The sequence below is a fragment of the Neurospora tetrasperma genome (genome assembly GCF_000213175.1).
Source record: "Neurospora tetrasperma FGSC 2508 unplaced genomic scaffold NEUTE1scaffold_81, whole genome shotgun sequence".
In the NCBI taxonomy this organism is placed as follows: domain Eukaryota; kingdom Fungi; phylum Ascomycota; class Sordariomycetes; order Sordariales; family Sordariaceae; genus Neurospora; species Neurospora tetrasperma.
In genome coordinates, this window is record NW_009799179.1 from 9481449 (window position 1) to 9495869 (window position 14421).

The following is a 14421-nucleotide window of genomic DNA, read 5'->3' on the forward strand; positions in this document are numbered from 1 at the left end:
AGGGAGGGAGGGACTGGACGTACCTGTGTGATTTCCGTAGCTGCGGTTTTCACTTGTCTAGTTACTGAGGTGGGTTTGGTTGGCGAGAAAGTGAATTAACAGCGTGCAAGTTGTTATCAGGCCGGTGGTTAAAATGAAAGATGTTTGCTCATCGACTTCCTTCAGCTGAGTGAGTTTACGTGATGTCGAACTTCTCGGCGCAGGTCACGACTCGAATAAATAATTGTTAGCGCTGCCGGTCCAGCCCTGGGAAAGAGGAGTCAGAAACCAACGCATCGCGCTCCTAAAATTGCCTGTTAGGGTTTAGTGTTACCGCCTTGTTCCATAGCGGAAGGGCGCGCCCAGGCACGCTAATGCACATGGAAAACACATCAGACGAATGGGGTCTGGCCGCTGTGGAGACGGGAGAGTCAGTCCCCCATCGTTTTTATCCTCAACTGTATTCCCCATCAACTGTTTGCCATCGACGACGTTTCTTGAACTCGTGAATTCTTCCTCATCATCACCGTTCTACGTAACCCAACGCCATCCATTCTTGATCCCGATACAATCTTTATGGACCACGAGTTCAAGCATGGAGTTGTGAATCAGCCTCGGCCACGGCATCCACTCACGCTGGAGTCCTTGTTCCCTTTATGTTGCCTATGAGATTGATGAAATTTTGGCTGGCCAAACCAGTTGGACACTATTCATCTACTCGTTCCGTTCTGTCAACCCCTCGCTTTTGCCCTGAATATTGGAAGACGATCAACTCCTTGAATTCCACACGCTTGACCTTGTAAGCAAGCATTATACACATCCTGAAGTTCAATCCCTGCGACATGTCTTTCTACAATTCTGGTTCGGGTTTCTCCAATGCCAATACCGGCCCGGGGGCTCAGTATAACAACAACGCCGCCGGGCCTCAATACAACTACAACTACTATGGACGTAGGTTTCCATTACGGGTGGTGACGGTATGGGCTTGTGCTAACAACTAATAGCTCCTTGCTCTGGGACTGATCAACCGCCGGGTAGGGTTAGCGCCGCTCGAGCCGAGGGACCCCGCTGACGTTCTTAGAGCGACTGGAAACGCCGCCGCCGCCGTTCGCGACCATTCCTTTCTCCCGCGACCCTGATTTTGTCGACCGTGGAGACATTCTCGACCAGATCGACCAACGATGTTCGGAGCCGGCCGGCCGTGTGGCCCTAGTGGGCCTCGGTGGCGTGGGCAAGTCGCAACTGGCTATCGAATACGCGCACCGAACAGCGGTGGAGGAGCCTGACAGATGGGTGTTCTGGGTCCATGTCGGCACACAAGCACGCGTCGAGGAAGGGTTGAAGGCGATCGCCGATGCCGTGAAGCTACCAGGCCGGAGGCAGCCGAAGGCCGATGTACCGCAGCTTGTGTATAGCTGGCTGTCGAACGAGCGAAACTGCCGATGGATCGTAATCCTCGACAGCGCCGACGACGTCAACGTGTTCTTTGGCGCTGGCAGTAACCCTGAACGACGTCCGCTAGCTGCCTATCTTCCGCAGAGCCCAAACGGGTCTCTTCTCGTCACAACACGTGATAAGGATCTAGCTTATAGGCTAGTAGGGGGGTACAAGAATACAATCGAGATCGGGCCAATGGCGCAGAGTGATGCTCTGTTGCTCCTGGAGAGGAAATTGAGCTTGCTCTCGGACAAGGATTCAGCAGAGGAGCTTGTACGGACGCTGGAATACATTCCACTAGCTATCAGCCAGGCGGCGGCCTACATTCAGAGAAGGTCGCCACGGAGCTCGGTCGAAAAGTATTTGGCCGAGTTCCGCAAGGGCGAAAGCAAGAGAGCCTGGCTTCTAAGTCATGACGAGGGCGAGTTTCGGCGAGAGGGAGGGGCTTTGAGTGCAATCCTTGTGACCTGGCAGATATCCTTCGAACATATCCGCTCTAAGAGAGCTTCAGCGGCAGATCTGCTCTCATTCATGAGCTTCTTCGACCGACAAGGCATTCCGGAGTCGTTGCTAAGGCCGCCTCATATGGACGGGGCAATACAGGAGAGGAGATCCGACGTACAGCACGATTTGGGATCCAACAGTAGCGATGATGAGATAGACAACGACGAGACGGACAACGGTTTCGAAGACAATGTAGCAATGCTAACAAACTTTTGTCTCGTAACTGTAAGCGAGAGCGGAAACACGTTCGAGATGCACGGCCTCGTACAGCTGTCGACGAGGATGTGGCTAAAAGCGTCTAAGCAAGAGGAGACGTTCAGGCAGCAGTACATCGAGCGGATGGCAGCTTCATTCCCAACGGGCCAGTTCGAGAACTGGGCCATGTGTCGGACCCTCTTTGCGCACGCCCGAGTGGCCTCGGATTATCGACCTAACGAGAATACGGTCGAGTCATGGGCGATTCTTTTGCACAACGGGGGATGGTACGCGTGGTCGCAAGGGAAATATGAAGATGCGCAGCAGATGCTGGACAAGGCGAGGAAAGTACGCGAGAGGAGGTTGGGAAAGGACGATATGGCGACTCTCTCGAGCACGTCCTTTCTTGCATTAGTATTTCGAGATAGAGGACTATGGAAAGAGGCCGAGAAGCTGTTTGTGCAGGTGATGGAGACTCGCAAGACGAAGCTCGGGGCCGACCACCCAGACACACTGGCCAGCATGGGCAACCTGGCGTCGACGTATAGGAACCAAGGCCGGTGGGACGAGGCCGAAAAGCTGGAGGTGCAGGGAATGGAGACGATCAAGGCGAAGCTCGGGGCCGACCACCCAGACACACTGGCCAGCATGGGCCACCTGGCTTTCACGTGGAATGGTCAAGGTCGACATGAAGATGCCCTAGCGTTGATGCAAGACTGTGTTGAGGCTCGGCAGCGAGTCCTTGGGCCTAAGCATCCTAACACGCTGTCGTCCTTGGCTACTGTGTCGGAATGGTATCACGGGGCAAGGCGAAGGGTAAGGGGTAGATTGGATATGCGTAGTTGTACGTGAAGAGAAAGGGAGGGAGGAGTGTGTATGATCTGGTGATATAGGGTAGGTGTCACAGGTTGTGACATGTGCTATATAAGCGTGCATTAGATGGTCTGTCTAGCGAATAGAACATTCTTCCATCTTCTGGTGGTTTAGCGAATTGGCATTGTATGCCCCTTTCGCTATGGTTTGGTTCCGCTCCTTCCCGCAGTTGAACAAGCCCCGGAGAGGCTTGACGAGCTCGCTGAGGCCCTCTGTAGCGTTCTCACAGAGGCCCTCCAAATATCTTGCAGGCCCTCGAGACCTGAGAGGAACGTAAAATGGTGGAATAAGACGTGTGCGCAGGCATCTAGAATATTACGCAACTATCGGTACAACAACCCGAATCCTATCCCCCAACGGGTAGGAGCGCTTCGGCAGGAGTTTAAGAGGGTAGTCAAAGAAGTAAAGCAGTTGTTTTTCGACGACCTTATTACTAAGGCGCAAGATGATAAGGATATTTATCGGATCGTGGCGTGGCACAAGCCCCGCGACCGAATGGAGGCCCCCACGCTAGTCATCAATAGGCAGACGGTTATTGAGCCAGAGGCTAAGGCAGAGGCCCTCCGCACGGCCCTGCTAGAAAGGAATAGTGAAAACGAAGACCTCGAAACTGGCTGGATACCTACGGTACTACGCCGTCGCCTACCCTAGTCGTCCGTCGTCTACGCGGATAAAGTCTATAAAACCCTGTACGGTATTGGCAATACGTCCCCCGGTACCGACGGCATTACAGTCCGTATATTGAAGGCATCCTAGGAATCTATTATAGACCGTCCAATAGCTCTATTAGGGCTGTATCGCTACCGGCTACTACCCCCAAGTCTTCCGAAAGGCGGAAGTGGTTATAATACTAAAACCTAGGAAAGAAAGATCAAACGACGGCTAAGGGATAGCGGCCCATCTCACTCCTATCTTGCCTCGGGAAAGGCATTGAACGCCTTATTGGTAGGCGGATTGTTTGGACGGCTATTTCTAACGGGGCTTTAAATCCCCAGCAGGCTGGTGCCTTCCTAAGGCGTTCGGCTATTGATATTGTAGAAGCTCTAGTCCACGATATCGAAGCTGCATTCGATAAGGGACTCGTTGCTGTACTAGTAACTGCGGATGTCAAAGGTGCCTTTGATGCCGTCCTAGTGAATAGGCTAGTTTTACGTTTGCGGGAGCAAGGGTGGCCAGACTGCGTGGTCCGCTGGGTTGAGTCTTTTATGACGGACCGTATGGCCTGCGTTCGATACCCGGGGGTGACTACTCCTATGCGTCGCTTTAGATGCGGGCTCCCCTAGGGCTCACCAGCTTCGCCAATTATCTACCTGCTCTATATAGAGCTAGTACACCGCCTCGGGGAGAGCGAAGCGCAGCATTTTGGATATGCAGACGACTGTGCAGTCCTTATCACTGGCTCTTCGAACGAGGAAGTTGCAGGGAAGGCCCAACGAGAGTTGGACGCCATGGTCTAAGAATGAGAATGGATGGACAGCGCTACATTGGGCAGCAGGGAATGGGCATGAGGCGGTTATTAAGCTACTCAGGCTCGCATCCTAAGAGGCAGGCTTGGAGGACAACTCCACCTTGAGTCAGCCTTTGACAATCTTTCCTCCTGCAAGAATTAATCTTGGTTTACTCCCCAATCTTTATTGTTTACTCCCTATTGCTTCCTATCGTATTAGAAGTCCCCTTGGTCGTCGCACATCTCAATAGCAACACTAGAGGGACCGCAGTGCCAATATTACGCAGAATGTATTCGTAATAGTTAAAGGTGATAGAACTTTCTCGTATGTTCTGGCAGGCGCAGAGGGCTCTAGCAACAATGCCTCGCCTTGTGCTCAAGCTTTCGGTCGATCTTTCGGGTCCCAGATGGTCGATATTATGTCGTGGATGCGGGGTTTGACGTGCGGCAGGGAATCGTGGATTTGCAAGACTGGAGGAATGAAGAAAGGAGGCCTCGCCGTGCGAGGAGCCCGCCTTGAAGAAGTATCAAGTTGAAGAAATTACGGAAGTTGACTCTTCCCTTTCAGAATCTTTTGTCAATGACAATCTTCCCCGAGTCAGTCGTACCGCAGATGTTGAGTGTCTTTCTCCTTTGGAATCTTCTTATGCTAGTACAATTCGGAACGGTTCTCAGACACTTAGACACGCTCAATCTTTCAGCAGTAGATGGCGAGGACCAATTGCGATGGATCAGATAAAGCGATGCTTTGTCATCCCTGCCTTAACCTGCCTTCTTCATCTACCTGCCTTAACCTACCTTCTTCATCTGCCTGCATTAGCCCACCTCTTCCCTATTGTCTGCCTTGACTTAAGTGCATGCCTGAGGAACTAGGCAGATCAAGCCTGTCGTCTGTTATACTCTAGCAATGTCAAGGAACGCTAATATTGCACGCGAAGCCCAGAGGCCACCACGCGTATCACAACTACTTCAAGCATGGCTTCAAGCCAAGCACCTCGCCGTCGCTACCTCCATATGCTGAGGGTTGAGTAGACGGACGGTATGGTGGGATGGCTTTAAGCCTGGGTGGGGGCCCGTGTCAGCATCCCCGCCTCCATAGGATACTTGTATGGGCTTGGCTTGAAGCGAGGCTGGAAGCCTTGATATCAAATAAAACACTACCCGAAGTGAACCCTCTGGTTGCCTTTTTGGCATGTCCTCCATTGCAGCATCAAAGCTGCATTTGATCCTTGAAAGACGAAACGTTGATGTGGCACGCTGACATCAGGCTTGATGTAAAGGACGTCGCCAATCCAACAAGAGAGAAGAGAATGTGTTGCGCCTTTCTGAGGGCAGTGAAAGTCGCCGGAGAAGGTATCTTCCGAATGAAAAAGAAAGGAGACTAGATCACCTAGACAAGGCAGCAGGATGCTTGTCGTCAGATCCACATTCCAAATTGTGTCGACGCCAATGCAACTTGTTCTTCATGTGTCTCCCGATAGCGCAACCATCCAATATCTGCGAGCGTCTGCATGACAACCACCGCAGATGATAGCAGTGGCACGGTATGGATAACCGAAAGGGCTTTTTAGATGCCAATCCACCATGGTCGAAGACGTCGTACTTCATACAACATGGAGTAAAGGTGAAGAGAGTTTCTTCATGGATTGTGTTTCAAGATAAAAGTTCAGGACATCCCCCGATTTTTGGGTGCCTTATTCTCGCATTCACATCCTATCCTTGTATCATCAGACTTGGACATGTGTCACAGGGTTAGCCTTGTGATGGTTCGTCGCACGTGATTGGCCTTATGCCATTCACGCACGTTGTGCCAGCTTGCAGCCGCTTCTGAGACTGCTGCAAGCTGTCAGCTGACTGGCCTATGCGGCGCTCCACATCTGGGCGCCTACATAAGGCCAGTCTCTGGGCACAGCCTTGCGACTGTTCCCTTTCTCCTTCGTGCAATTACGCATAATCACATCTACACCCACCCCTTGCCCGTGATAACATGTCAGTTGTCAACTCTTCAACACCCTCATAGGAACGAACATCACACCACTCCACGCACACTCGTTCTCCTCTTGCAACTTTTGGACCCGAACTCAATCCGGATCACGTACGTATAGTCGAGAGATTGACATTTTGGAAACGAAGCCATATACACGACATCCAAGAGACCTGAATTCAGCACCAGCCTCAATGGATCATACTAACCCCGTTTACCTGTCTCATCCGCAATCCGAAAAGGACTTTCTGGCTCAATACTACGCCAGGCTCTCCTTAGCGGACACGGATGCGGACAAAAAAATCTCCCATTCCCGCAACTGCCCCTTCCACTGTCACGGTTACACCTGAAGCGTCAGCCCAGCAATCCCAGATTGTCACAGAGACCACGGGCACGGGAGCTACAGGCCTCACCATCGCTACAGTTACGGGCATCGCGGGCACATCTACGCACACTATAACCGGACCGGACGGAACCGTCCTCGTCCCACCTCCCATTCCCGCCCACCCCGGTTGTGAACTCTCCCTGCAAATGGCTAAAGTGATGGAAGATTCTGCGATCGAGCATTGTTGCGACTATATGAAGGCTAAGAATCTGCTCAGAGATAAGGTAAGTAAACGAGTAGCAAAAAGTTAGATGAGGAACTGGAAACTTACTATCACTAGATCGTGGCAAAGGTCCTCGAGAACACTCAGGAGAAGCTCATGGAATTGTTGCAAAATGAACTTGATCGGATGAGCAGCGAGGAGGAGGAGGATGATCTCGACCTTGACTCCGACTGTGACAAGGACTGTGATCAGGGCTTGGAACAGTAGTTCAATTCAGCTGATAAACTACTTTGGTCTCGAAGGCCTTGTTGATCCTCTCAACCTCCAAGGGAAGGCTGGGCTTTAAGGCCTTCTTATACCAAAGGGAATCGGTACGTACTTGAGGTACGTATCAAGCCTTGTCGCCTGAGGCCTCAAGGCATCTATCTAGCAGTCTTCATACATGTGGATCTTCTGAATGCCTTCATCCATTCTCCATCTTCTTTCTGGCGCTGTCCTTTATCCGGGCGCCGTGCTTCTTGCTTGGTTGGCTGTGGCTGCTTCTGAAATGACTGGGGATTGTCAGTGGCCGCGGGTCCGGCCGAGGGTCCGGCCGTGGGTCCGGCCGTGGGTCCGACCGAGGGTCCGACCGAGGTGAGTGTTGCGGCCGGATGCCACCGGGCATCTCGAGGCTAATGCCAGGCGTTTGAGGCTCTGCTGAGCCTTGCGACCCTAACCCCTGGACTGTGGGCAATGTCCGTGTGACAGTTAGATAGATGCCTTGAAGCCTCAGGCGACAAGGCTTGATACGTACCTCAGTACGTACCAAACCTCTTTAGCATAAGAAGGCCTTGAAACCCAACCTTCGGTTGAAGGTTGAAAGGATCAACAAGGCCTTCGAGACCAAAGTAGTTTATTGGCTGAATTGAACTACTGTTCTAAGCCCAGAACTCTGCCCTTGTCACACTAACAGTCTGCATACATGTGGATCTTCTGAATACCTTCATCCATTCTCCATCTTCCTTCTGGCGCTGTCCTTTATCTGGGCGCTCTGCTTCTTGTTTGGTTGGCTGTGGTTGCTTCTGGGATGACTGGGGATTGTCTTATGGTGCTTTATCAGCGTCTTCGGAATTTCTATGGTTGGCTCGCTAGCCCGATGGTATTGAGAGGAGTTCGGGTAAGCAGTGCCTAGTGGCCGAGGGTCCGGCCGAGGGTTCGGCCGAGGTGAGTGTTTCGGCCGGAGGCCACCGGGCATCTCGAGGCTAATGCCAGGCGTTGAGACTCTGTTGAGCCTTGACCCTGGACTGTGGGCGAATGTCCGTGTGACAGTTGCCAAGCAATGTCCATTGTTCGGAACCTTCGTCTAAATCTTTATTTGAATTATAATCCCTTCTCTTCGCGAGTACTACAACATCAGCTTGAGCTACTATATACTTCTATAAAGCAATAATAATTACTATTAATTGAACTATTAGTACCTGCTTCTATTCCTCGGTACCGTCTATATATAAATGCCTGTATATTATATAGCGTGTATAGTCGGCTAGAAAGCTCTTGTAGATAGTAATAGACTTTTTCTTATTTCGGTATACATTAAACTAAACTTTACTAGCCTCTTTTGGTATTAATTGTAATATATTTATAATAAATCTAAAAAGTATTAGTATATAATATTAAAGAAAATAGTAAAATAATAAAGTATATACCTATTTTATAGATACTACGCGCGTTCTCGCTAGGCTTTAATCTTCTTACAAAGCGAACGCTCATGTATTGTTACTATAAATTCGTCGACGTCGGCAAATACTCTTCTTTTCCATTCTTCGTCGTCGGGTACAATCGGCGGTATCGGCGGTTTTTGTAGCTCCATCCCTTCTATATTGTATATAGATAGAGTATAATCGGCACCGTAAGACTCAAATAATACTCTCTCAAGCTGCAATAGCTAACGAGCTTAGTATATTTGGGAGGAGAAATTTATTAGAAAACTCGGAAGGAGGGTTTCATATAAAAACCAACGCAACCCTCGCAATGTAAGGGCCGTAATTCATACGGTAGAATCAACGGGGAAGAATGGATATACAATAAATGCAATTAGAATAGGACAGAAGTTTGCTTGTTTGGTTCAGTCGGGAATCCGAGGGTAAAGACACAATTTATATCTTGAGGCCCTTCTAACTCGCCTGAAGCAATATACGTACGGAGAAAAGTATTCACCAAAGCCAACCACACCTTCCAAAAGCCAACGATACCTTCCAGGTAGATGTACTAAGTATATGGAATAGGTGTCAGGGGTAAATAAATGGCAGGGGTAAGCACCTTGTGTAGTGTATGCCTAGCCCACTCAGCTGGGCTTGGCGTAAGTGGAACGGTGCACTCGACGGCGAAGGCAATGAAAACGGTTCTAGAAACGGCGGCGGCGTTTTTGGCTGAGTCATCCAAACCCCTGTAAAAACCTCCTCCCATAGACATGCTTCCGATTGGTAGCTTATCTATGGGAGAGCGGACGGGATCCCGAGTTTTCTACCATCTATGGTCGTATGTGCTGTTATGCCCTTCAAAACGGGCTTATGTGTGTGTTGCGTGACTTTTGTTACTGGGTGATTTCTCTCACTCTGGACTTTTTGTTCCGTTGGCTACCTAGGTAGAGGTAGAGGTAAGGAACGCGAATGCAAGGGGTTAGAAAGTAATGGGGGAAGGGGTACAAAGTCAAAAGGGGAAGAGCAGCATGTCCATCAAAAGAGAAGTCAAATAGACTAGGGATTTGAAGTGATTTGAAAGATCAAATAATAGTAGGAAGTAGAAGTAGAGTGAGGTTTGTGCAGTGGTGTATATGAATGAGGTTGGTTATCTGAGATAGAAAACCAAGTGGCGGTTCTGGCTGGGTAGTTAGTAACAGGATCAGTTTCACACACTTTAAGCTCTTGTTGAAAAATTGGTCAAAACTTCTTAATCCGAATCAGTATTTCACCTCAAGCTCTAATCAGTACTTCACCTCAAAGGTCTTTTGTTTATGTTCTTAATGTTAACCTAGAGGTACTAACAACAGCCATCATGTTCTTCATTCTTGAAAGCTTCACGCTTCAGACTTCAGTAACAATCTGCTACACACATCACCAAAGCCAGAGCTATTCAGCGTGCACCAGACAAAGCAAGAAGACGAGGTAACTCCTCTGCGTCGTTGATCGTAAGCATACCATCTTCAGGGACTCCACGAATAGGATTATCTAGATATAAGTGAGATACATGGTTAGGTAGCGATCAAGGCTTGAACCTGAAAAGTAACGCAAGAGTGAGTGTCCAAGTCATCTTTCGTTAATCGAAAGGTCAGAATCCTGCCTGGCTTGGTAAACCATCACGCTAGTCTCATAATAATATACCCGAGCCTAGTAAGATACTACTTTCCAGACGGGAGTGTTACGATCCAATAAGGAATCACTTATGTAAGCAGCTAGTTAGACCAATCAGGGCCGCGCCGGGCGCCGGGTGGCCGGGAATGGCCTCAACGGCGCAACGGCGCATACTGAAGAACCAGTATAAAGGAAGGCCTCCCCAGGCTTCCTGAATACTGGGCTCTTCAGCAAGCAATAGCTTCTACAATCGATTAGTACCTTTCGGCTACTCTTACCGTTGTTCTGATCCCAGCGATATACTCCTGTGCTTGTAACGGTTCGTCACACGGAGCTGAAAGCGCTTGGATTTCAAGTATCCAACATGAACCGTATTCGGATAGATAGTATCGAACTACATTCTCCCCTCCTCTCCCCCTAATAGAGAGGGGGAAACAAAAAAAAGGTAGAGCATACATTCCACAATCGACCGCCGAGAGACAGAAAAAAAAAAAAAATGATGAGGAATCCAGTCATTTACTCAGCCCAAAGGTTGGTTGTCCTATTGTCCTGATCCCGTGAGTACCAACCTACCTACCTACCTCTACACAACGTTCGACCCATATCCAGTCACTTGTATCTATCTATCTATTATGATACTTCCTAGTCCAGCCACTTTGAATCCATCCATTCATTCATCTATCTACTCCAAGCCAATCCAACGATCTCCTTTGTCCGCTATCTACTCTATCGTAGGCGTCGGGATGGAACGAAGGAGATACCATATCTACGTACCTATGTACCTTTCAGTGCATCAAGAGCATCAACTTCAACATTAAGTTCAATTTTTGCTTCCGCTTCCACGTCTGCTTCTGCTTCCACTTCTGCTTCAGTCCCCCGTCCAGTTCCCTCCCCTCCCCCCCCATCCCTTACTTCTGACATGCCCTCCGTCCATTTGTGATCTCCCTTCCTAAGGCATCAACACGATACCCTACCTACCAATCCTTCATTGCGCTATTTTTGTTGTCGGTCCTGATTCCCAAGCAGGGACTTTCCCCATACTGCGTACATAGCCTGTAGCCCGTAGCCCGTAGCCAAGAAAATCTATTGTAAGTAGTGTGGTGTAGAGGGTAAATAGTCTCTCTCTATTTATATCCGCCTCGTCACGGTGATTGATAGTGACTGACGCACTGTGACGAATGCTGCTCCTGCTGACCACGACGACAACGGGGAGTGAGCTGACCAAGACAACAAACGAAAGTTATAAAATAAGATCTGACAGAAAAAAGGCTTCTAGGTTATTCCCTATAAATGTGAGGAGGCAGAGAGGGGTCCTGGACCTTGACCTATATGATAATGGATATAGGCGCCGAGGAAGTGTACACTACCTAGCTGATGCAGGTAGTGTAGGTAGTGTAGAACCATGGACGTTCAGCATCAGTATGAAAGAAAGGGCAGGGTGAAAATGAGTGAATCGCGAAACCAAGGAGCTAATGTAGTCCGAAGGCACAGCTTACCGCCGAATTTCGCCTCCCGTGTTTTGCAATGTGGACTACACCCTCCAAGAATATCCTTTTTGTTTTCTCTCATCAACAACGCTGGGGAGGAAGTCTGCACGTGTACATCACTTGATGCTGAGCTGAGATATCTTTGGCGCCCCATGCGTAAACTGCGTAATATACCTAGATATTGTCATCCGGGGAGCCAGGTTCCTAATGAGCACACAAAAGAGGCAGGGAAAAGGAAAAGAAGCCACACCAAATCCCAAAAGAGACGAGAGAGGCGATAAAAGGTGCCAGGCCGGCGGTCGAGGCCAGCCCAACAGACCAGGCTGGATCACATATCCACACATCCACACACCGGACCTACACTAACTGGGTTCGGTTGGTTGGAACCCCCCCGGGGCGCTTCCTACCCATCGAGCCATCCCACTGGGACTGGTGGGTTTTGGTCACTGGACCTGGGATCTGGCTGGCAGCACTACCCGGCGATACATAGCTGAAAAGAGACAGTCAAGAAGCTGATGTACAGAACAATGGCCATTGTTCCTCGCCACTGAATATTAAGGAGATGGAGGACACGGCTCGGACCAAGAGAAAAATGCCGCGATTGGGGTTCGGATTGCTTGTCCGTACCGTCCGGTCTTTTGTGACGATTCGCCATGATAAATGGTCAAGTGTTGGGCGATATTGGATGCGGCTGAGGCGTACATAGTGGCAAAATGTCAACCTCGCCTTCGGCTTTAAACTGGCCTCCATTAGTGTTCCCAGGGCTCATTCTGCTGGGCGTGATGACCATCTGGAGGATAACTTGACGAAGGTGATTCGATAAGCTGTGGAGATAACGGACCCCATCAACATATGAGGAGACCTAGACGCCGTTCGTCGGATTTTGTAGAAACCAGTTATCGGTGCTCGGCATCTTATCTCCTCCTCATCGTCTTCAGATGCCACTTTCATTGTCAACCAAACAAACGTTGAAATCTTGCTCGTCCGACGGCTACCCACTAGGTAGTGTATCACCACATGATGTCTTGCATGTCCTCGTCCTTGCCTTGCTCCATAATCCGGTCCATCACAATCACAACGCAACAATCACGTCGCCGGGAATCGACATGACGACCCAAGAAATCTCTCAAGATCAGAGCCATGGTGAAATAGTCGTAAGTAGCGCATGATGCGGCATGAATTGGTGGAGTGCGCGAGGTTCGTGGTTGGAGAAAGCTCGGGGTGTGTCGGTGATGATGATGATAAGATTATTTTAACTAGTGTAGCGAAGCGGACATTTTCCATCTTTTTGTGAGTGATCTGCGAACAGGACCTGGCCTCCTCGCATGAAGATCATGTCACTTGAATGTGAAGAGGCTCTTTGTCCCGGTTGGGAGAGAAGATGAGTGAAGAACTCGAGGTGATGGAGAGGGGAGGGTGGGACCCCTAATTGGTTGTCGGTCGGGGACACTGTGAGATCCCCCATGTGGTTCTCCGCCTATTGACCCATGCGAGGCCAATGACGAGCAGCGCACAACCGCCCGGTCTAACGTAGCACTTTACTGTGTGGGTTTAGGTACAATGTGCAGAGCGAAGCGTGCAAAGGCAGCATTGAGTAGTCCCCACGATGTGCATATGCGAGTTCGCGAGGAGCGTGATGACTGCATACGTAGCCATGTTTTTGGCGAACTGTGTGGCTGGGGTGTTTACTTGAAAAAAGAGGAGACTGGGGCGGGCAGGGCAGATTCCGAAGAAAGACAGGGGAAATAAAGCAAGAAAAAAGAAAAGAAAAAAACAGACAAATTCCCGAAGGCTCGGTCCTGGAACAGGAATCTGGATGGGTCCACCATCTGACCACAGGATTAACGGATCTTGTATATCGAGCGGTGAAGGGATCATCTCTCTGAATTTTCAAGTCATTGAGCGTGATGAAGGTGATGACAAGACTCTTGGTCAACATTGAGTTCAATTGTGAACCAAGTGCCGATGTGATGGTGAAGAAAATGTTGAAGAGGACATGGACCAGGTCGGTTGACGGCTTCCTCCATTGGCATACCAAACTCTGCGAAACAATTTAACCGGATCGACTTGGAAAGGGCGGTGGTGGTGGGAATCTCAGACACAACACAACGGAATGCAATCTGATCCGATAAGAGAAATCCGCTGGGTTGGGGTCACTGCAGTCGTCACAGCATAAAGAATGCATGGAAAAAAAAGAGTCTCAGACGTTGTGAGGTGTGTGGTTGTACGAGGTTAAACAAACAATCGTGTTGTTGTTGATGTTGTCGCCGCATTGTGCAGTCAGTGGTGATACACGAAAGGGAAGGATCAATTCCCTTCTTCTCAAAAGGGCCAAGAGGCAGGAAGCGAGGGGGGTCTGTGCTCAGGTGGGAATTCCAGATCGGGGAAGCATCTCAAACGTCTTGCGCCTCAGCAGCCAACGGCCCTGTCTCAGCACATCCATGTTGCATTACCAGTATGTAGTGTATAGTGCACCAAAGAATACATATAGAACCAAAGCTACTGAATTGTCCAAGTTGGGTTTCTAGAAGGCCATTGTTGATTCCAAATGCTCGTTAATGACATCTTTTCTGGAGGCGAACGTGCCATTGAAAGGGTGCATTCGCAGAATAAAAGAAAAACCCCCAAAAAATCAAAA

The 14421-nt window shown here is 49.6% G+C and overlaps 2 protein-coding genes across 2 annotated transcripts, besides 4 other annotated features; both read left to right on the forward strand.

Annotated features, from left to right (window-relative positions):
• Positions 1 to 821: 821 nt before the first annotated feature.
• Positions 822 to 3101, forward strand: NEUTE1DRAFT_134032 (uncharacterized protein; the record flags this gene model as incomplete). The annotated part of the gene is made up of 4 exons (XM_009859003.1): positions 822 to 930; positions 984 to 1013; positions 1061 to 2959; positions 3009 to 3101. The coding sequence occupies 4 exons, from the start codon at positions 822 to 824 to the stop codon at positions 3011 to 3013; spliced, it is 2043 nt and encodes a 680-aa protein (XP_009857305.1).
• Positions 3102 to 6425: 3324 nt separating this feature from the next.
• On the forward strand, positions 6426 to 7234 carry NEUTE1DRAFT_150964 (uncharacterized protein; the record flags this gene model as incomplete). Its single annotated transcript, XM_009859004.1, has 2 exons — positions 6426 to 7028; positions 7085 to 7234. 2 exons carry the CDS (start codon positions 6708 to 6710, stop codon positions 7232 to 7234), a joined length of 471 nt encoding a protein of 156 aa, XP_009857306.1.
• Positions 7235 to 8585: 1351 nt separating this feature from the next.
• Positions 8586 to 8596: a sequence feature (Protein overlapping with rRNA (NEUTE1DRAFT_115504, EGO53725.1) was converted to a misc_feature.).
• A 105-nt stretch (positions 8597 to 8701) lies between these two features.
• Positions 8702 to 8821: a sequence feature (Protein overlapping with rRNA (NEUTE1DRAFT_115504, EGO53725.1) was converted to a misc_feature.).
• Positions 8822 to 9147: 326 nt separating this feature from the next.
• Positions 9148 to 9214: a sequence feature (Protein overlapping with rRNA (NEUTE1DRAFT_115504, EGO53725.1) was converted to a misc_feature.).
• Positions 9215 to 9265: 51 nt separating this feature from the next.
• Positions 9266 to 9418: a sequence feature (Protein overlapping with rRNA (NEUTE1DRAFT_115504, EGO53725.1) was converted to a misc_feature.).
• Positions 9419 to 14421: the final 5003 nt, after the last annotated feature.